The 20,394-nt window shown below is 52.4% G+C and overlaps 1 protein-coding gene across 2 annotated transcripts in view; it reads right to left on the reverse strand.

Moving 5' to 3' along the window:
* Positions 1 to 8,795: 8,795 nt before the first annotated feature.
* KSR1 (kinase suppressor of ras 1) overlaps positions 8,796 to 20,394 on the reverse strand; it is a 147,272-nt gene continuing 135,673 nt past the window's right edge. The window contains exons 17-21 of one of the 2 annotated variants that reach the window (XM_028166889.2): positions 19,602 to 19,733; positions 18,215 to 18,350; positions 16,696 to 16,829; positions 13,816 to 13,896; positions 8,796 to 11,893 (exon numbers count right to left, since the gene is read on the reverse strand). In XM_028166889.2, coding sequence (XP_028022690.2) covers positions 11,815 to 11,893; positions 13,816 to 13,896; positions 16,696 to 16,829; positions 18,215 to 18,350; positions 19,602 to 19,733 — 562 coding nt within the window. In that variant the 3' untranslated portion in view covers positions 8,796 to 11,814. The remainder of the gene's footprint in view (positions 11,894 to 13,815; positions 13,897 to 16,695; positions 16,830 to 18,214; positions 18,351 to 19,601; positions 19,734 to 20,394) is intronic. The other variant, XM_007183915.2, reaches the window with a different exon arrangement.

Here is a 20,394-nt window from a genome sequence, read left to right on the forward strand (position 1 = left end):
CACAAAATAGTTAGATTCAGCAATACATTTTCTTCTCATCTGAGTTAAATTTGCCAAATCCAGCCTTCATCCGCGTGGAGGAACGTGTCCTGTGAGAATGGAATCAAAGCACGATTTGCATGTCCAGTGTTGATGATTAAATTTCCTAGTTCCCACCCTTGCTCATTCATTTCTAGAGCAAACACATCTTGAAGGTGTGCAGCCAGGCAATGCTTACAAACTCACTAGCCTCTGCCACGCAGATAATCCTGGCACTGGGGCACAGACCGCCACTGACCTTCGCAGCTGAACAATCCAGCTCTGTTTGGGGCGGGGACATGCCCCTCTTCCTCACGTTTGCTCCTCGTGGTCAGTTTCTTCTCCACCTGCCTGGGTGGTGATGACAGCTTCCCTGGCCTGAGTTTCACCTCCTACCTGGCAAGTGAGAAATGCAACAGACACACCCAGATAAACCACTCCTTCCCTTTGAGATATTCTAAATCTTGCAGGTGGAAACCTTTAACAAATTCGAAAGATAAATTGATAACAAGCCTTTTGCGTCTTTGTTGCTGGTGAAAACTTTGGAAACCTGCGTTCTGGCTCTACCTGGGGGCAGCTTCTCGTGGCAGTGTCACCTGAGCTGGCTGCACCTCCCGCTGAAACTGTTCAGGACTCTGTGGGGCCCTCCTGGGTACAAAAGCCCCTCTGTGACTCCTGTTTCTTTCTTTCTTTTTTTTTTTTTTAATTTTTTTAATTTTCTAAACAACCACTTGATTTTATTTACATCATAAAAACTGATCCCGTTTCTTGTTTGTAAAAAAAGACTTTAGTCTCCTAGGCTTTCCCTTGGTTCCAAAGAGCAGACTCAACAGTTACTAAGTAGGGAAGTGAGGGAATGCAGAAACAAAGGAAAAGCAATCAAAAAACAATAGTTCATGGAATTCCCTGGCAATCCAATGGTTAGGACTCCACACTTCCATTGCAGGGGGCACGGGTTTGATCCCTAGTCTGGGAACTAAGATCCTGCAAGCTGTGTGCCACGGCCAAAAGAAACAATAGTTCTGTTAGGGAAGCCACTGACTGAAACCACCCACCCTGGCCAGACACCACAGTAACCATTTGCATGAGTTATCTTGAGACAGGAAGTCCTGATAAGGAACACGAAACTAAAAAGCCACCACCAACAGGAAGAATTTGGGCAATGTCAAAAGGAGAGACCAGACGCCAGTTCATATATCCTACCAACCTCCCAGAATCCTCCTGCCTGGAGTCCATCTTGGCTGAGCAATGCACTTGCCACCAGGAAGGACCCTGAGTCAGAAGGATTGGCCAGAGAAAACCCGGAAACTAATCTCATCACCATAAAACCCGAAACTGCGAACCACCACGTGGCAGAGCAATCCTCCTGGCTTCCCTTACCCTGCAGAGCAATCCTCCTGGCTTCCCTTACCCTGCTGCTCTCCGCCAGGACTCCCCTTCCCAATAAAGTCTCTTGCTTTGTCAGCACGTGTATCTCCTCGGAAAATTCATTTCCAAGTGTTAGACAAGAGCCCACTCTTAGGCCCTGGAAGGGGTCCCCCTTCCTGCAACAGTTCAGCAATAATACAGCATCCTAGTTCCTCCTCAAGGGATATACATAACAATCTGATACCATCTTTGAGTTGTTCTGCAGGAATTAAGACCCCTACCCAGGAGGGGGATGGTAACATGCTCAGACCCCAGACTGGTTGGAACCAGAAGGTTGATGAATGAGATTCCTGGAACACTACCATTACCTCACCACCAACCAATCAGGAGAAAGTCACGCCCCCTGCAGCCCTCACCCCCAATGTTGCCTTTAAAAACTCTTCCTTAAAGGCCACCCGGGAGGTTGGGGGTTTTGAGCACAAGCCACCTGTTCTCCTTGCTTGGTCCTGCAATAAACCTTTTTCTGTTCCAAACTCTGATGTTTCTGTTTGTTCGGCCTCACTGAGCGTCGTAGGGCACATGGAGGCTGACCACGGCATCCTGTCTCTGCTTAAGGTGGGCAGTCCTCACTGGGCTGGGGGTGGGGGTGGGGAAGCAGGGGACCAGGCCTTAGACCCTGTCCTTTGCCTTTGCCCTTTACCCTGTAGCCTCTTTCTCCCCACCCAACCCAGCCTCACTCATCCTCTCTCCTCTGTCCTTCCTCCCAGCCCCTCTGCCTCTCACAAGTCTCTCCCTGTTCCCCCACACAGCCCTCCACTACTGCCAGGAGAGCAAGTGTGTCTCTCCCCTCTCACCCTGGCTGTGCTCTTGGTAATCATGGTAACCATGGTAACCACTGGATTACCTTCCCCTTCCCCCTTTGTGCTCATGGCTCAGCATAAGAGAGTCAGGGTCTTAACACCTCCCAGCTCTACCCCAAAACAGGCCTTAAGTAGCATTTTGGATAAAATAACCCAGAAATTTACTTGAAAAGAAGACAGTATCCAGGAATTCCCTGGCGGTCCAGTAGTTGGGACTCCATGCTTTCACTACTGAGGGTGTGGGTTCAATCCCTGGTTGGGGAACTAGGATCCCACAAGCAGCATGGTGTGGCCAAAAAAAAAAAAAAAAAAAGAAGAAGACAGTATCCAAGGACCCAGGCTGAGCATGACCCAGCAGGTTCAAGGCTGTCATGGGGGCCATGGCGTCTGGCTGGCCCTCCTGCCCCAGCCCTGGCCTGGCCTGCCTTATTTGTGTCCAACTCTGCGTTTTCCCCCCAAGATGCTAGAGGTACTGACGGGGTTCAGGGCAGGCAGCCACTTTGGCATATGGATTATTTTGAGCTGAAGATAATCAAGGCCAAAAACGACTCAGGAAGACCTTTTCACCTCCTGCTCAACTGCCTAAAAGAATTTAGACAGAAAGCCTGGTCCAGGAAGAGAGCTCTCAACAGAGAGAACTGCAGAGGATGGGCTGGGAGTGGGAAGCTGGGGAGATGGGTGGGGTCCCATTGTCTCTGCGCGGCGTGGTGAACGTTCTTCCCATCTTCCAGTGAATTCCCTCTGACGCTCCAGACCCCTACCCGCTTCTCCCACCTCAGGATGCATATAAGCCCCAACTGACCAACTGTCTTTGAGCCTCTTGTGTCTAAGTGAGGCTCCCATAAATACGAGATTAAACTTTTCTCCTGTTAATTTGTCTTACATTGATTTAATTATTAGACCAGCCAAAAGAACCTAGGAGGGTAAAGATATTCCTCCCCTACACTACCAAAGTCTGTCCCCTGCCCTCCTGCCATTTTAGCATCTGTGTCCCTGGGAGTATAAAAGAACAAAGAGCAGGTGGAGGTGTATCTCCAGCCTGACTTAACAGAAGTTTATATTAAAATGAACAAAGCAAAACAAAATCAACCAAAATCCCTCTCTTGCACTCAGACCAGGATCAGGGTCACAAACACTTAAAACGCATCGCTGGGCTCCACCCCCGAAGTTCCTGACGCTGTATAGCTGGTTGAGGGCAGAGAATTTCTCTTTCAAACAAGTTCCCAAGGGATGCTATGCTGCTGGTCCTGAGACCCCACTTGGAGGACCACTGGCCTTCAGAAGAGGGCTGATATTCTACCAGTTCGCACCTGTGGACTTCCCGGTCATTTTCGACCAGCGTCGCCTCTGATTGGTGGGTGTCTACGTATTTTGAATATCTCATTTGCCTACAGGGACCAGGGAAGTAATGGGTATACCTGGGCTGGATGAAATGCCTGGGCCCCTCAGTCTAGCATGTCACCTTCTCACTTTTGATAGGTACAGGAAATGTGTCCCTGTCCTCTTTGCTCTAGGCAATGAAACACAGGCCCCAGCAATCGGCAGGAGCAGGAGCTAAGCAGGACAGAGGCTGTCCAGCCCCGTGGGGGGCAGCTGTGCTCAGCCGCAGCTGATGGCTGCCTCTGAGAAGACCAGCCCAGTATTGCCCAAAGAAGGCAGAACTTCAGATTTTTCTGTGAATGTTTCCTGTTTTTAAATGCTAGCAACTGATTTAGAAACATATTTCTTAAACTCTGCAGGTCAAACAAAATACACCTGCAGGTGGAGTCCTCTGAGTTGTGAGAAGTGAAGGCTGAATGTCCTAACACCTTCCAAGTTCAGTCCCCTCATCTGGAAACAGAGAGGACAATTCTCGAGTCATGGGGCTCTTGAATGGATAGGATGAGATAGTGTGCATCAAAGTGCCACATAAATTGAAAAGCGCCATGTAAATGCTGGTTGACACTGTCCCCTTTGCCATGTTTCCCAGAGACTTTGGGCAGGTTGCAGAGCAGGGGAGGGAGAGGGCATGGGGGGAGGGAGCTTTACTAGGTAGGGGGCAAGGGAAGGCCTCCGGGAGCACCCCCGTGGCCCCATATCCTCTGTGCCTCAGGGCTTCTGCCCCCCATGGGTCTCCTGTCCCTCATCCCTCCTACCTCCTGGGATGACTCCTTGGAACCCAGGCAAGGTTTGGGTCTCTTGAGATGTCCATGAAATAGTTAAAATTGGGGAAGCCACTGTACCTAGAGTATGCTCGGGCTCCAGAAACTTTATGAAGAAAACTCATGAAGCCCGAGGGCAGAGTCCAACCACGTGGAGGAAACACCAGCTGCCCGGCCTCAGCCTTCCTGGGCCTGGGTATATTGGGTGTATGTGTACCGAAGAGAGAGAAGGCAGGCTAGAGGCACGGGGAGGAAACCAGGTTAATGGGAACAGCAGTTAAGTAGATGATCTCAATGAAAAGTGGTTCTCAGAAGGGACTAGTTACATAAACCATGGGCTATGTGTGCTGTGGGCTATCATGCAGCTATTAAAAGACTAAGTTAGATCTACATGCGTGAACTGGGAGGGCTGCCCCTGATCTATTCACAAATAAGTTTCAGGGAAAAATATATTTATGTGACACTGTATATCACATGAGATTTATGTATTGGGTTGGCCAAAGAGTTCGTTCAGTTTTTTCCGTAAGATGGCTCTAGTAGCGCTTAGTTGTCTTTAACTTCATTCAAAATAATTTTGTTAGATTGTGTGTGACAGCTGGTGAATTTTTGTGTAGCCATTTTAATATTGAAGATGGAAGGAAAAAAGCAACATTTTTGGCATATACGCTTCATTATTTCAAGAAAGGTAAAAACGCAACTGAAACACACAAAAAATATTTGTGCAGTGTATGGAGAAGGGGCTGTGACTGATCGAACGTGTCAAAAGTGGTTTGCAAGGTTTCGTGCTGGAGATTTCTCGCTGGACGATGCTCCACAGTCGGGTAGACCAGTTGAAGTTGACGGCGATCAAATTGAGACATTAATTGAGAACAATCAATGTTATACCACTCGGGAGATAGCCGACATACTCAGAATATCCAAATCAAGCGCTGAAAATCATTTGCACCAGCTTGGTTATGTTCATCGCTTTGATGTTTGGGTTCCAAGTAAGTTAAGCGAAAAAAACCTTCTTGACCGTATTTCCGCATGCGATTCTCTACTTAAACGTAATGAAAACGTTCTGTTTTTAAAACAAATTGTGATGGGCGATGAAAAGTGGATATTGTACAATAATGTGGAACGGAAGAGATCGTGGGGCAAGTGAAATGACCCACCACCAACCACATCAAAGCCCGGACTTTATCCAAAGAAGGTGATGTTGTGTATATGGTGGGATTGGAAGGGAGTCTTGTATTACGAGCTCCTTCTGGAAAACCAAACGATTAATTCCAACAAGTACTGCTCCCAGTTAGACCAGCTGAAAGTGACACTCGATGAAAAGTGTCCGGAATTAGTCAACAGAAAACACAAAATCTTCCATCAGGATAATGCGAGACCAAATGTTTCTTTGATGACCAGGCAAAAACTGTTACAGCTTGGCTGGGAAGTTCTGATTCATTCATCGTATTCACCAGACATGGCACCTTTGGACTTCCATTTATTTAGGTCTTTACAAAATTCCCTTAATGGAAAAAATTTCAATTCCCTGGAAGACTGTAAAAGGCACCTGGAATAGTTCTTTGCTCAAAAAGATAAAAAGTTTTGGGAAGATGGAATTATGAGGTGGCCTGAAAAATGGCAGAAGGTAGTGGAACAAAAGGGTGAATATGTTGTTCAATAAAGTTCTTGGTGAAAATGAAAAATGTGTCTTTTATTTGTACTTAAAAACCAAAGGAACTTTTTGGCCAACCCAATATATATATGTCATATATATCATGTATGTGATGTCGTTGTTTAATAAAACCACCACAAGCCCCAAACCATGTTTATATGCAGCAGAGAGGAAAAAAAGACTCCAAGTTTAACACTGCTCATCTCAGGATAGGGATTAGAACGAGGCGTTGGGGGGTGTGGGGAGGTGGTAGGGAATGAAGGTTTAACATTTTCCCTGTCATTTCAGTAATGTTTGACATTGCAATGGGTCTGAGTGACTTTTCTAATATAAAGACATCTAACAAATACACATTTTTTTTTTAAGATTCCAGGTATTAATCAGGTAAGTCTGGGTTTGAATCCTGCCTCTGCCACTTACTAACTTGGGCATGTGATATAACCTCTATGGGCCTGTCCCTTCAACTATAAAATGGGTTAATAAGAGTACCTACCTCCTAGAGTTATTATGAGGATTAAATCGGATACGTGTCTTATGATAAGCGCAATGTCCAGAATTGTCTCAGTACTTGCTTGCAATTACTTTTACCAAAGAATATAATTTTAGTGTAACCCAACTACAACAGACCCCAAAATGTACTGTGGCTCAACCCCAGTCGTTTTCTTCTTGCTCACATTCCAGTCCCGGACAGGTATGGCAGGTGGCAGGTGGCCTCTTCCATAGTCATGCAAACACCCAGACTGCTGGGGTGCTGCCATCCACTAACACGTGGCTTCCCAAGTTGCCCCGGGAGGTCTCCGCTCTGCCAACCAAGAGGGAAAGAGGATGAGAGGTGCTTGTGGGGGTTTTTATGGGCCAGGCACTCACTTTCCATTGGGTAGGATTCAGTCCCACGTTCCCACCCAACTGCAAGGGAGGCTGGGAAGTGGGTCCACCTGTTTCCAAGAACAGAAGCTGGAAGAAAAGACACGTGGGCTTCAGTGAGAGCCAGCAGTCCCAGGGACTATCTCCTGGCTTCCCTCTGCCCGCTCAGATCTCACCTGGATGCCCTCCGAGCACAACCTGGCTGCCCGCCCACAGGCTCGCCTTCTCAGTGAATGACTCCATCACCCGCAAAGGCAGACATCTGGGACATTACCCTAAAAGCTCACCTCTCCCACTCATCTGATCAACGTTCTGTTCGTTCTCTCTCCTGCCTCTATCCATCCTATATACCTAAAACATAAATCTGATTACGGCCCTCCCCTGCTCAAGAATTTTCGATAGCTCCCCAGGGCTGCCATGTTAAAGCCTAAACTCCTTGGCTCGGCATTTACAGGATCCTCTCCAGATTCCTTCTACTCCCCAGGTTCCATTTCACAACGAACAGCCAAAATACTCCTCATTTCCCAAGCACACCCTGTATTCCCAGACCTCTAAGCCTCTGCTCAAAGTAAAATGGTCTCCTCCTGCTTATATGCACCAGGCATGTTACCCTTCAAGTCAGCTCCAAGGTCACCTCCTCCATGAAGCCTGCCAGGCAGACTCAGGGACCCCTTCCTTGAGCCACTCACTGGCTGAAGGCAAGGTCTCTACTTTTTATCTGTGTCCCAGCACTTTGCACCATCTTTTGAACACAGTAGGTGCTCAATAAATGTCTGGCCAATAAGTTCCCCAACTTCTTATGAGAAGGAAGTTCTGGAGTCAAGCCATGGCCCAAGTCCCGGACTAGCCCCCCACCAGCTGTGTCAACTTGGGGAAATATCTTAACTTCTCTGTGCCTCACCCTCCTCAGCTGAAACATCGCAACAGTTCCTACCCCATGGTGCTGCTGTGAGGACAGGATTAAGGTCAGATGATGTGTAGAAAGCGCCTCCCTGGCTCAGAGGATGTTGGTCCCCCTTCGTCTCCATCTGTTTTGCTTACCCTGACCTCCTGCTTACCTGTCTCTCTTTATAACTGGCAAGGAGAGGCTCCTAGAAATAAGATTTAGATAAATGACCACTCCCCACCCCCCAAGGCTTCCATAACGCAAAGGCCCTTGGAGCAGAGGAGACAGCGACTGGTCTGAGTGTGCTCATGGGCTGTCACTGTTGGGGACTGGAAGACCTTCCTCCGTGCGACATGGGCTTTGATGCTCTTCTGTCTCCGTTCCTCCATCTGTTTAGAGGTATCTGCCTTTGAGTTGCAGGCACAACTTCTCTCCTTGGAAGGAGCTCCCAGAGCGGGTCTGAACACCCTGCCCCCTCCCCTCCTGCTCTCTCATGCCATCCATCTGAGCGGTTCCCCGCACACCCCCCCCCCCCGCCCCACACGGTCATCTGGAACCGACCCAAGCAGACACAAGCCCCAGATACCTTGGCACAAGTATTTTTTTAAAATTAATTAATTTATTTATTTTTGGCCGTGTTGGGTCTTTGTTGCTGTGCGCAGTCTTTCTCTAGTTGCAGCGAGCGGGGGCTACTCTTCGTTGCGGTGCGCGGGCTTCTCATCGCAGTGGCTTCTCTTGTTGCAGACACGGGCTCTAGGCGCGTGGGCTTCAGTAGTTGTGGCTCGTGGGCTCAGTAGTTGTGGCGCACGGGCTTAATTGCTCCGCAGCACGTGGGATCTTCCTGGACCAGGGCTCGAACCCGTATCTCCTAGATGGGCAGGCAGATTCTTAACCACTGCGCCACCAGGGAAGCCCCACCTTGGTACAGTTTTATTCGTAGACTCCAGACACCCAGGCTGGGCCTGGCACAGTGTTCTTGCCAGTGGCAAAAAAACTGATAGCGCACGTCCGTTAATACTAACCGTTTTAATTTAAATTAATAGCATTTCTGGAAGGCAAATGCAGTTGATAGAAAATATAAAAACTTTTACTGTACAAATTTTACATCACATTCAAAAAAGCAAGTATGTGCCTCGTGGCCACAGAAGATGCTGGGTTTGCACACACGGATGAAATCCTGGCTGACCGGGCAGCATCGCACAAGCTCTCAAACCAGCTTCACATTTGTCTCCACCTGGCACCCAGATCAACACCACCAGGGGCTTACAGGGCATGCCACGCCCCTCGGCGATCACAGAAAGAAATGCCATGAGAAGGCAGAGGGATTCCAGGCCCCGCACACATCTTCAGTTTGGTGACACGGAGCGGTCAGCTACACGCCACTCGCAGCTGGTGGGGAACTCAGGGTTCAGGACCTCGAGGTGCACGGAGAGGCAGGGGTTGTGGCTCTTGTGTTCAAAGGCAGCAGGGACAGATCCCAGGGTTTTGGAGGTGAGGTTGGGAAGTGGCGGGGGGGCGGGGAGCTGAAGGGTTGAAGCTTGGGCTCCACTCTCAGACCCCGTGGGGACCTCCACAGCCCCTGAGCTCTTGCCCAGGAGGCCTCCCGGCTTTCTCCATCCCTTTCACAGTTGGCTGTGAGGGCTGAATTCACAGTTATCTGCTGTCCTTCATGTGTTTCCAAGGCAGACGGGCATGGGGAGGAGCACACGGAAGGGCGGCATGCCTTCCTAACCTCAATTCACAGTCACTTAAGTAGAGACAGGGAGGGGGGGGCCACCTAGGAGGGGTCCTCAGGTGCTTCTCTTAACTGACAGGCAATGCAGAGGCTCAGGCCGAGCGTGGGAAGGCATCCCGGGGCCCGGGAGAGGAAGGGGGTGGCCCCAGTCCCACCCTCAGGGTTCCTGGCAGATCATGAGTCCCCTAAGGGCAGGCACTGTGACTGCTCCCATCCCGGGCCCCCCGCACTTGCACACAGTAGGTGCTCCATGAAAGCTTTCTAAACTGACCCAAGAGTGTGAGAGCCCCGAGGAAAAAAAACAAAACCCAGACTGACTTTCAGTGGGCCGTGAGGTGAGCCTGACTTGCTTAGCTGCCATTCCACCCCTTGGTCCACCTGCACGTCCAAGGGTTCAGAGGGGAAAGGTGAGAGGCATGAATTGTGACCTCCGGGAAGGCGCCAATGTCGGGGAGGGGGGAGGAGCCTGACAACCAGAGGCGGAGTCACACCCCACGTGGCTTTGGGTGGGGCGATCACAGGAGCGGCTGACCCAGAGGCCAGAGGAATGATGGGGAGACGCGAAGAGTCCCACAGAGGAGAAAAGACCCACAGAGCTGAGCCCAGTTGGTTTACAGCCCCTTCGTCTTCCTCCCCACACCCTGAGCGGGAAGGGCTGAGGTGCTGATGGCCGTGGAGGCCCGGGTACCCTGTACGGCTGCCGGGCTGTGCCCTCTTGGCAGGGCTGCCGAGGGGTGCCTGGCCCAGAGCCAGGAAGGCAGCCCCACAGCCTCCAGGCAAAGCGGCCCATCTTGTATGATGTTTCGCCAGACTCCAGGCTGGGAGCCTGGCTCGACGGGTCTACGTAAATGGGATAGGAGGGCCACGTGCCTCCCCGTCTCGGCGGCTCTGAGCGTGGACGTGGGTTCTGGGTCTGAAGACAACCTCCTCTCCACTTTCATCACCCTCGATCATTTCTGGCTTTGGAGCTGGATACGATGATGTAACCTTCACTGAAGGGCTTCTTTGCCATTTGAAACTTTTCTCTTTAGGTGTCAGCTTCTAATGAGGACAGGCAGGACACTGTCACATCCTGGACTTTCCCAAACCCGGCCCCTCCTCTGGTTCAAAGGGACACAAGTAGGAGGCCTGACTTGGCGCTTGGGAAGACTCTGAAGGTCGGGAGCTTGCTAGCTGGGTCTAAGTGAAAGCGGGGAGGGGCATGTGGTTCCCACCTTGGCTGAGAGCTCTGAACACGGGCAGTGGAGGAGTCAGCAGTGGGCTAAGGGGTTTCAACAGGACTGAGGGCTGGAAGAGGTGGGCAGTTCCAGAACCTTGGCAAGACTGATGATGGGCCAGGGCACCCTGTGGCTAGGAGGGTGGGCTCAGGGACCCTCTGCTTGCCACTTCTCCCTCCCCCTACTTTCCCTGTTCTCATGGATCAAGCCTTCATGGTGCACGCAAGCTGCTGGGCTAGGCCTTAGCTCTGGGGTCAAATGTCAGTCAGGGACTGGGATATTTCTAAACAGCCGAAGCCCTTAGTCCCTTCTTCTGGTGCCTCCCCTGCAGGCTTCACGAAAGAAACGTCTTCCCAGGCACTGGAAACCCTGGCTGGGAACCACTGGATCAGTCCAGATGTTATTTGGATTTTATGTCTCTGCTTTTTCCAGCAGGTATGGACTGGATTACAGGGGTCAAAGGTGAACCCAAGCTCTCTATGAACTCCCGACCCTCATAATCCAGCTCGGCTCCTGGTCAGGGTGTCCTCTGCAAGAGGAGGAAGGGACAGCGGCCCTTCAGTAGGACGAGGGGAGATGGGATTTAGGGCCAACGCAGAGGCCGGGTCAAACCTTGTGGTCCCCCCCACCGTCCTGCCTGGGGAACAGCCACAAACACGATGCTTTTCTTCCTCTGAACCAGTGTGGGTGCCTCACTCCTACAGGGTCCTCCAGAGGGGACGGCCACTTCTGCCCTTGGTGCCAGTGACCTCTGCACAGACGGTTTTTATTATCACCTATTGTACAACGAGTCCAACTCTGCAGAAACATACATGTAAACATTTGCCGTCTGTCGGGACAGGTCTGGTTGTTGGTGACGTCATGTTAAGAAACAGCAGGCGCGGCTCCACCTCCGGGACCCAAGTGTTTTTATGGAGGAACAGTCTAAACCGAGGACTCGTGCTCCTGGTTCGCAGCACTTAGGAGGGTGGCTGGCGTTTTGAACAGTGTTGTTTTTTTGTTGTGGTGGTTGTTCGGATGTTTTAGAAACCCATTTAAGAAAGGAATACAATGTCAGAAAAACGGCAGAGCTGGCTACATCTTTGGATTACTGGACTCCAGGACGCCCAAGCCAAACCTTTCAAACCGGGGTACAACTTTGTTGCTGTTAATACTGCAAAGAGGAACAAAAACAAGAGTTATAGCCCCACTGGTCTTGATCGGAATTTGGGCAGCATTAGCTAATGAGTGGGCCAGTTCCAGAAGCTCAGCAGAGGATCCAGCCCCACCAAGAAGTGGGAATGATGATACAGGCCAATGGCCTTGGCAGAGCTGCTCCTGGTCCCACCTGGCCGGGGGCTAAGCCTCGGCTGCACTCCCTCCTGGAGGGCAGGGGCCTGTTCGTCTTGGAACCCCGAGCACCCCGCACGCCCAGTAACCGCTGTGGGCTCATTCTCACTGGCAGCCGGGAAAGCTCTTGCTCCGAGTGGAACTGGGAGGGAAGAGAAACCCAGCCGCCAGTACTAAGAGTGGCATTGCAGTCTCCTTCCAGAAACAGTCCCCAAATGCTGGGGTGCGTCAGGGCCATCTGGGAAGCAGGCTGAGATGCGGGTTCTCAGCATCTGCCTCCAGACACCCGGATTCAGGTCTTGGGGAGACCCAGGAATCTGCGTTTGGTAAGCAGTGGAGGACCTGTGGGTGACCTGTCAGCCACACTCTTGCCGAACGCTGGCTCGGGGTCTGGTACTTTCCGTCTGCACTGGGCAGATGGAAGGGGAGTAATGCTGCAGGGGGGAGAGGGCAGAAACGTTTTCACTAGTGAAACTGTTTGGAGACAGGTCCCACCCCCTTGCTTCAGGACAGCTTTCTCCGGTGTGTGGCCGAGGACACAGCCCTTCCGAGCTCGTGTCTTTCACGGCAACAGAACCTGTGGTGTCACAACCGTAGCCCTCCAGAGGGGACCACCCGGCAGCTCTGAAATCATTCCACTCCGTGTTGGACAAGATCCCCGCGGGTTAAAAGCCAAGCAAAACCCCGACCCCTGTCCTGTGGACACACCCCACAGGGGGCCGGTGTGCTGGGGGACCAGGGAGAGGGGGGATCTCTCTCACTGAGCTGTTAGTAGGGAGACAGGGCCACCCCACAGAAGAAGCGCTAGAGAGAGATGAAGTTGAGTCCAGGAAGGCGGTTCTGGGGGTGCTGTTAGGGGGACCCTCCATGGAGAGCAGTTACTCAGGCACACGCAGGCCGCGGAGCGGGGCGAGGGCCAGTTTTAACAAACAAAGCAAAAGAAGAAGTCTCAGCAGAGAAGGCCAGAGTGGCAGCGACCGCATCCCCTGGGTTAGTGCCCGCATTGCTGTTTGAGCTCGAGTAGAAGTCACGGTGCCGAGCGTGGATTAGGAGGAAGAAAGCCCCGGTACATGCAAGGCAGCCAGGCCTACAACCTACAGAAGGAAAGAGAAGAGGGGAGAGCAGCGTCAGAACCCGAGCCCTCGGGGAGGGGGCAGGGGAGCGGCCGAGGCCTGGCCAGGGCACAGGGCAGGGACCCCTCTTTCCCTGCAGACAGAGAAAGGGACATCCCCACTCCATTCCAGGCTTTGGCAGCAGAGCAAGCTTGGAAGGGAGCCTGGCACAAAGACCCTCCCCCAAGCTCGCCCTGGGACATGGCCACAGAATTCTGTACAGAGGTCGACCAGCAGGCCCACTGTCCCTCAGCCCCTGACCATCAAAATCGATGTCTCGGAGTTTACTATTTCTGCTCCCTGCATTCTCTTCTTTAAAGTCTGGCCAGAGGGGATCCTGGGGACTCAGACCAGTGATCTGAGTTCTCTCCCCACCACGGATAAGCCATCGTCTGCCAGTGTGTGGACAGAGGCCCTGCCACATGCCGTGGGTCTGCTCTCAGCCCAGTGAGAGAAACATGAGCTTGCAGGGCCCTTGACAGTGGCCATGTGAGCTGCCAGAGTTTCACTTTCGTTTATGGCGATACAACATGCCAAGAAGGGGAAGCTGGATGCAGAGACAGAACAGGAGGCAGGAGGTGCAAAGGGTTAACCGCAAACAGGCAGAGAATCAGGGAAACAGCAGAAGACACACTATTCCTCCAGGACTGGACAGTTGTTCTTAAAGTCAGGGTGACCGTAACGTCCTTTCCCGTAGTAGCGGCTCCGCCAGCGCCTGGGAGCACCCGCAACCATTTTGCCAGGCGTGGGAGGAGCACGGTCCGGCAGGTGATGGAGGTGGGCACCCAGTGTGGACGGGTGGAGGAAGGGCCACAGGAATCAGGGTGGCGGGAGAGGGGGAAGACGACAGGACAGGCCAGCGGATCCGCCACCGCCCCCCCCCCCCGAAAATAAAAAAAAAAAAGCAACAAGACCGATGGAAAAGAAAAGAGAAAATGAGAATTAGAGGCTTGAGTGTGTAGAAGTAAAAATCATGAACAGGAAGCTTTGATACAGACTCACTGAGGTATGCTGGCATTCCTTCCTAGAAGGGGCTAAAACTGATCACTTTGGGCAGGAAACAACCCCCATGTCTGACTCAGTGTCCCACGTGTGGAATGGGAAGGTGGGGCTCTGGGGCCTTTCGGGAATCCGGAATCATCTTCTCCTGAATACCCGCACCACTCCTCAGCCCCTACTCCATGCCCCGTCCCCAGTTCAGCCTTCGCTTTTGTGGAGGAGAAAACCAGGGCCTGGTGTGCTAAACGAGTTGCCCAAGGTCTGACAAACCAGATCCTTGAACTTCTTGAGAGTCCAGGAGATGCCCGGACTCCCACCCAAAACCCAGCTCCCATGACCCCTCTCTTCTGGAGACCCTTCCTCCAGCTCCCTGGTGGGCAGTGTGCCCACAGAAGCTGAGTTTCTGCCTGGCACTCAGCATATTGTCATCAACCCCTCCTTCATCCCCATCACCCATCAAATACTCATTGAGCAATTACTACATCCTGGGAGTGTGCTTAGAGCTGAGAATACAGAGGTGATAAGGCAGTGTCCTGCTCCGAGGGCTTACAGTGTACATCTGCTTGTCTTTATCCTAATTAAACTATCAACTCCGTGCTGGTGGAGGCCCGGCCCCGGCCTGTCGCCTCAGGTGTGGCACAGCTGTCAGCAACGGTTGGGTAAAACCCACGCCTCTGATGGCAACACCTGTTACTCCCTATTTGTATTAGACTCTGACCCATCTTAAGTGCAAAATACTGAATCTAATCTCACATTATAAGGTAGAGCATTCCCTCACCCCAAATTGTCATTCCTCAGACTGTCCCTCCAACTGGCCTAAGTTGCCAACTTTGCTGTATTTCTTCAAGTTCTCCTCCTTGCACCCTCTGCTGGGCTGACCCAGCCCGGGCCTCTCCTCACCTGCAGCTCGAAGCTTGGTCTGGTTTACTTTCCAAATGAGCTGGCAAACTAGGTGTAAGTCAAATCTGGCTACAAAAAAGTTGTGTCAAAAAAAATAAAAAACCAAAACAAAGAACGTGTGACAGAGACCATATGACCTGCAAGCCTAAAATACTTACTATCTGGCTCTTTCTAGAACAAGAGGAGTGCCACTGCCACCACACACTTGGGCAGGTGTGAGATCTGGGTGCAGCTTCTCCGGGGGCTACGCTGGGTGTAGGGGTTAGACAGGCTCTCGCCCCCTGCCACTGCCCGACTCCCACCAAGAGAAGCCCCACTTTATCTGTTCTATGTCCTGGGCCTGTGGGAGACGACACTTCTAGAAAGTGCCTTACACCTTAAAGTTCAAAGCCATGCATCTTGTCCAGGAGGCCAGCCACGTGTGACCTGCCTCTTGTTTCTGTACGATCCACAAACTAAGAATGTTTTTTACCTTTCTAAATGATTGGGGGGGGAGGGTGGAATCAAAAGAAGACTATTTCATGACCTGTGAAAATTACATGAAATTCAAGTTTCAGCATCCATAAGTAATGTTTTACTAGAACCAGCCAGCCCGCAAGTTTGTGGGTCTGCGGCTGCTCCTGAACCAACGAGCAGAGCTGGGTCGTCGTGACAGAGACTGTACGTGGTGGTGTCGTCGCTTTGCACGCTGCTGGGCACCCTGCAAATCCCAGTGACAAGGAGCCATCACTCGAGGTTCCCTCTCGGCCTGCAAAGCTAAACTATTTCCCACGTGGCCCTTGACAAGTTTGCCCACCCTCCCACTCTATAAAGCTGTGGAAGCTGAGGCTGGGAGCAAGGAAGGACTTGCCCAGATTCCCGCAGAGGCAGGGCAGAGGTCTGTTTTTGAGTGTTCTGGAAGAGAGAGCCAGAGGGACAAAGAAAAAAGGGAATGAGGCAGAACTCAGAAGAGAGGAGTGGAGACCACCCCAGCACGGAGGGCTGCAAAGGATTATGTGATTACACAGAAAGGAGACGGGCTCCCAGTGTCAAAGCAGCACATAAACCCGGGCGGTGCGGTCCCTGTGACAGGTGGCTAATCTGGGGGCTAGAAAGCTCTGCGCCATTTTAAGCAACAGCTGCTCGGCTGGTTTTGGTGAAGCTCTGTCTGGCCCCCTCCCAGGCAGAACCTTCTTTTTTTTTTTTTTTTTTTTAAACTTTTAACCCAGAAATTTTATTTATTTTTTTAAATTAATTTTTATTGGAGTATAGTTGCGTTACAATGTGGTGTTAGTTTCTACTGCACAGCAAAATGAATCAGCTGTTATGAACCCAGGCTAACGCGGGGCTGTACAGCAGGCAGAACCTTCTTGTCAGGGCCTAGCCTGGGCCCAGCGTCAGCACTGGGCTGGTAACAGTGATGTGGTTTCCACGGAGGAGAACAGGAGACACTGGCCTATGAAAGAGTCTCCTAAATAAACGTGATGAGCGGAACGCCGACATCCCTTGGGCGAGGGGACTAGTGACCTCTGGCTAACCAGCTCTGGGGGTTCCCTGGATCAAAAGCTCGGGCAGACAGAGCAGACAGTGCCCTCCAAGACGCCTGGCTGCAGGTTTGGCTCCGAGGGGTACTTACTCGGCAGACTTCCAGAAGTGCCCGGGGTGCGAGAGCCTCCGGTTCAGCTTGGGCAGCTTCTCCAGCATGTCCATCAGCAGCGGGAAGCTGGGCCTCTCCTGCAGGTCGAAGGCCCAGCAGTTGGACAGGATCTCCTGCAAAGCGAGCCGGCATTGGAGGATGTGAGAGCTGGCGGGGAGCGAGCGGGGCGCGGCCGGGGCACTCTGCCCCGGGTCCCTTCCGTGTTCCCGAGCGCCCCCCGGCTGGTGGTCGCCTCACTCTCCTGCCGACACTGAGGTGACTGGCCATGGCTGGAGCGGGGCCGCAAAATAACTGAATTTGAGAAGAGCTCTCACACTTCCAGTTAAAATGAAGGGCATGGGCCTCCCTCCCCTCCTTCCTTCCTCGACCTCCCTGGAATAACAGTTACAAAGATGAATGAAAGGTCATAGGAAAGAGATCAGAAACGGGGTCACGGATGTTTGGAATGGAAAGCGGAGGCAGCGTGTTGACAGGTGAAACGCAAGATGCTTGGAAGGTGTGCAGGGCTGGCCAGGCTGCGATGGAGGAGGAGCCTGGGGGCGTCACAGGAATGGAGGCTGCGAGGGTCAAGAAGGACTGAGTACAGGGCAGCAGCGAGAGTCGACGGAACAGCTGTCCTGACAGCCCCGAGTCGGGGCAAAGCCCTCCTCGCTCTGGCCTTCTGCTGCCTACTCTCCGGATCCACGTGTGCACACAGCACACCCCTCGGCCTTTCGATTCAGAAGACAGGCCTGCACGCACGACCAGACAGAAGGTGCTCATGCAACAGGGCAGATGGTGACCCCGCCGGGAAACTCACAGCCTACTTCGTGCTTCACCTGGATGAGTGCCGGGTGGTCCCCCAAGACGTTTCCAATGCTATGCTGCCCAGGTACCTACTGGGGCTACTTATCAACATCCTGGCTGGCATCTGTCTGCTCCAGGCCTATCTGACTCATGAGCACGTGGTAAACACTGACGGCGCTGAGAACACCGTCCCCCCCCCAGGCTCGTTCATGTATCACTGTGCCAGGCGGGGGAACGTACAGACTGCAGTGCAGAGACACCATTAATGATATTCAGTCATGTGAGGGCAGCGACCGTATTATGATTTGGCATCTTGAAAACAGATCTGCTGTGGAAACCTTGATTTGTTCTCGAACGGTCGAGAACAACATTAAGGAGAAAGATCTGACACGACAACGACCCTACTGTTTGTACTTTATGCAGTGAAATTTGTTATTATCTTCTTTCTAGTAAGTAACATACAGGCTTTATTAGCTTATCTCGTAGTTCAATCAAAACCATTATCTTTATTTCCTTCCTGTCCTTTTTTTTAAAAGATAATTTTCCTTTTTAAAGGTTAGCAGTGGCGTGGTGAAAGAGGCGGCAGAGAGGCCTGCCTGCCACCCATCCGCCTCCGGGTCCCACGTCTCCGGTGAGTGAAGAAAGGGCAACCAGCCGCCTGCCCTCTACCCCACCTTCCTCTCCCAGTGCAGGGGCTTGGGGGGCTACTTACGGTGACTTCCTTCCCCAGGCTGACGGAGGCCAGGACTCGCTTCATTCCCTCTCCGCTTCCAATCTGCCAGATCAGGGCCTCCGCAGCTTGGTTCTTCAAGGGCCAGTCTCTGGCTTGCAGCTCATACCAAACGGTCCTGTGGAGACCACCCACCCACGTGGCCTGAGCTCCCTGGCGGCACGGCTCAGCTCAGCTCAGCTCACACCCCGGAGGTGCCTGCTGCCCTGATGCCGGGAGCCCGGCAGGAGGACCCAGCATCCCCCTCCTGCCTTCCTCACCCGCCAGGCTTCCGGGAACGCCTTGACTCCTCCCGGGGCCCTGCGCTCCCATTGTGGCAGGAGGTCTCAGACAGCACAGGCTCTGGACAGAGATCCCGGTACAACCGTTCAACCTCCGTAGGGTAGCTGCCCATGGCCAAGGTTGTCTGAGGAGTGACAGGAATGCCCAGCCCTGGGCCTGGCACACGCAGGTGCTCAGGAAATGATAGTTAAAGGTCAGGCCAGGAAGAGACCACCCGCGAGGGAAGGATCCCCCGAGAGATTACGGGATGAGGCCGTCACTCAGACCCTCCAAGTCCCCTTGCGCTTCTCGACTTACCTGGATGGGACCTTCTCCGTTAGACACACCCTGTCCAACCTGGCGGCCACGTGGGGCTACTGAGTAACCGAAATGTGGGGAGGGGAACTGAGGTGTAAAACACACACCAGCTTTTGAAAGCTTTGTGGGGTAAAATTTTAATTTCTTATTTTGATTACACGTTGAAATGATAATATTTTGGCTATATTGAGTTAAATATCTATTGAAACTGATTTCACCGGTTTCTTTTTTTTTTTGGCCGTGCCACACTGCATGCAGGATCTTAGTTCCCTGACCAGGGATCGAACCAGGCCCCCTGCAGTGGAAGCGTGGAGTCCTAACCACTGGACCGCCAGGGAATTCCCTTTTTCTTTTTTAATGTGGCTAAGAGAAGACGTTACACATCTGGCTCATATTACGTTTCTATATTTCTATGTTTCTATCGGTCAGCACCCCAGCTCTTTGTGGGGCACAGCTGGCAGGACTCCCTGTTCTCTCAGAGGGACAGTCCTTGATTAGCTCTGGTGAGTGTCCTCATGGGGCAGCAGGTGGGAATGACACCCAGAGTTAAGCATTCTATACAATTAGCTAATTTAGTCCTCATTTAACAGCTCTACCAGGGAGGTACTTTATTCTTCCCATTTTACAGGTGGGGAAACAGAAGGTCAAGGACGTGGTCACTGGCCCAAACAAGTGGCTGATCCAGACTCAAAGCACACCTCCCCCTGCCCCCCGTGGCCAGTAGGACCCTCTCTTTGAGCCACACTTGGCCTCAGAGCCCCAGGCGGAGAGATGCCAGGGGCCTCCTCACCCAAATGCATAGACGTCAGCCGCTTTGGAGAAGGGCAGCTGGTCCTCGTCCTTCCCGGGGGTCATCTCCCTCACAATCTCGGGGGCCAGGTAGCACAGCCAGTCATGTGACAGCTTCAGCTGGTTCTCACGCCTGGAGGCCAAGAAACCAGGGCAAGGACATGGCCGTCAGTCAGCAGCAAAGAGGCCCGCAGGGCAAACATCTGCCCCAGGGCTAGCACACCACCCACCGTGGCCCAGAAAAGCAGCACGCCGTCATGCACTTGCCAAGGCACCTGCGCTTTGGGGGAATGTTACAGAGGAGTGATAACCAGGCTTTTCCAGAAAAGCAGGCCAAGAACAGGCATCGGCAGCGAGTTGCACTTGAGGGTGCTGATTCTCTGCCCTGGGAGTGTGGAGGGCATCTCCAAGCAGGAGATCAGATCTGCCTGTGGGCCTTACAACTTGGCCTGGGGCTGGCTCTCCAGCCCGGCTTCCGCTCTCCCTCCTGGGGGTCCAGATGCTTGGGAAGGAGCCTTTCTCCCCATCCCCACCCCCGCTTCAAGATTTGTGGAACTAGAGCCTGACGCTCTTCCTCATAATGGGGACGTGAACCCCGGTCCCCTGCCCGAGTCGGTGAGCATACAGGGAAAATGTGAGTGAGGGGACCCAACCACCACGGGGGCCAGCCTGAGAATTCAGCACTACGAGTGACCTAAGTGTCACCCAAACCTGATTCTGGACCAGAAACACAAGAGCAGGACCAGAGCAGACCTGGCCTTTCCTGCAGGGAGGGCTGCCCCTCAGTAACAGAC

The sequence above is a fragment of the Balaenoptera acutorostrata genome, chromosome 20 (assembly GCF_949987535.1).
Source record: "Balaenoptera acutorostrata chromosome 20, mBalAcu1.1, whole genome shotgun sequence".
Classification (NCBI taxonomy): domain Eukaryota; kingdom Metazoa; phylum Chordata; class Mammalia; order Artiodactyla; family Balaenopteridae; genus Balaenoptera; species Balaenoptera acutorostrata.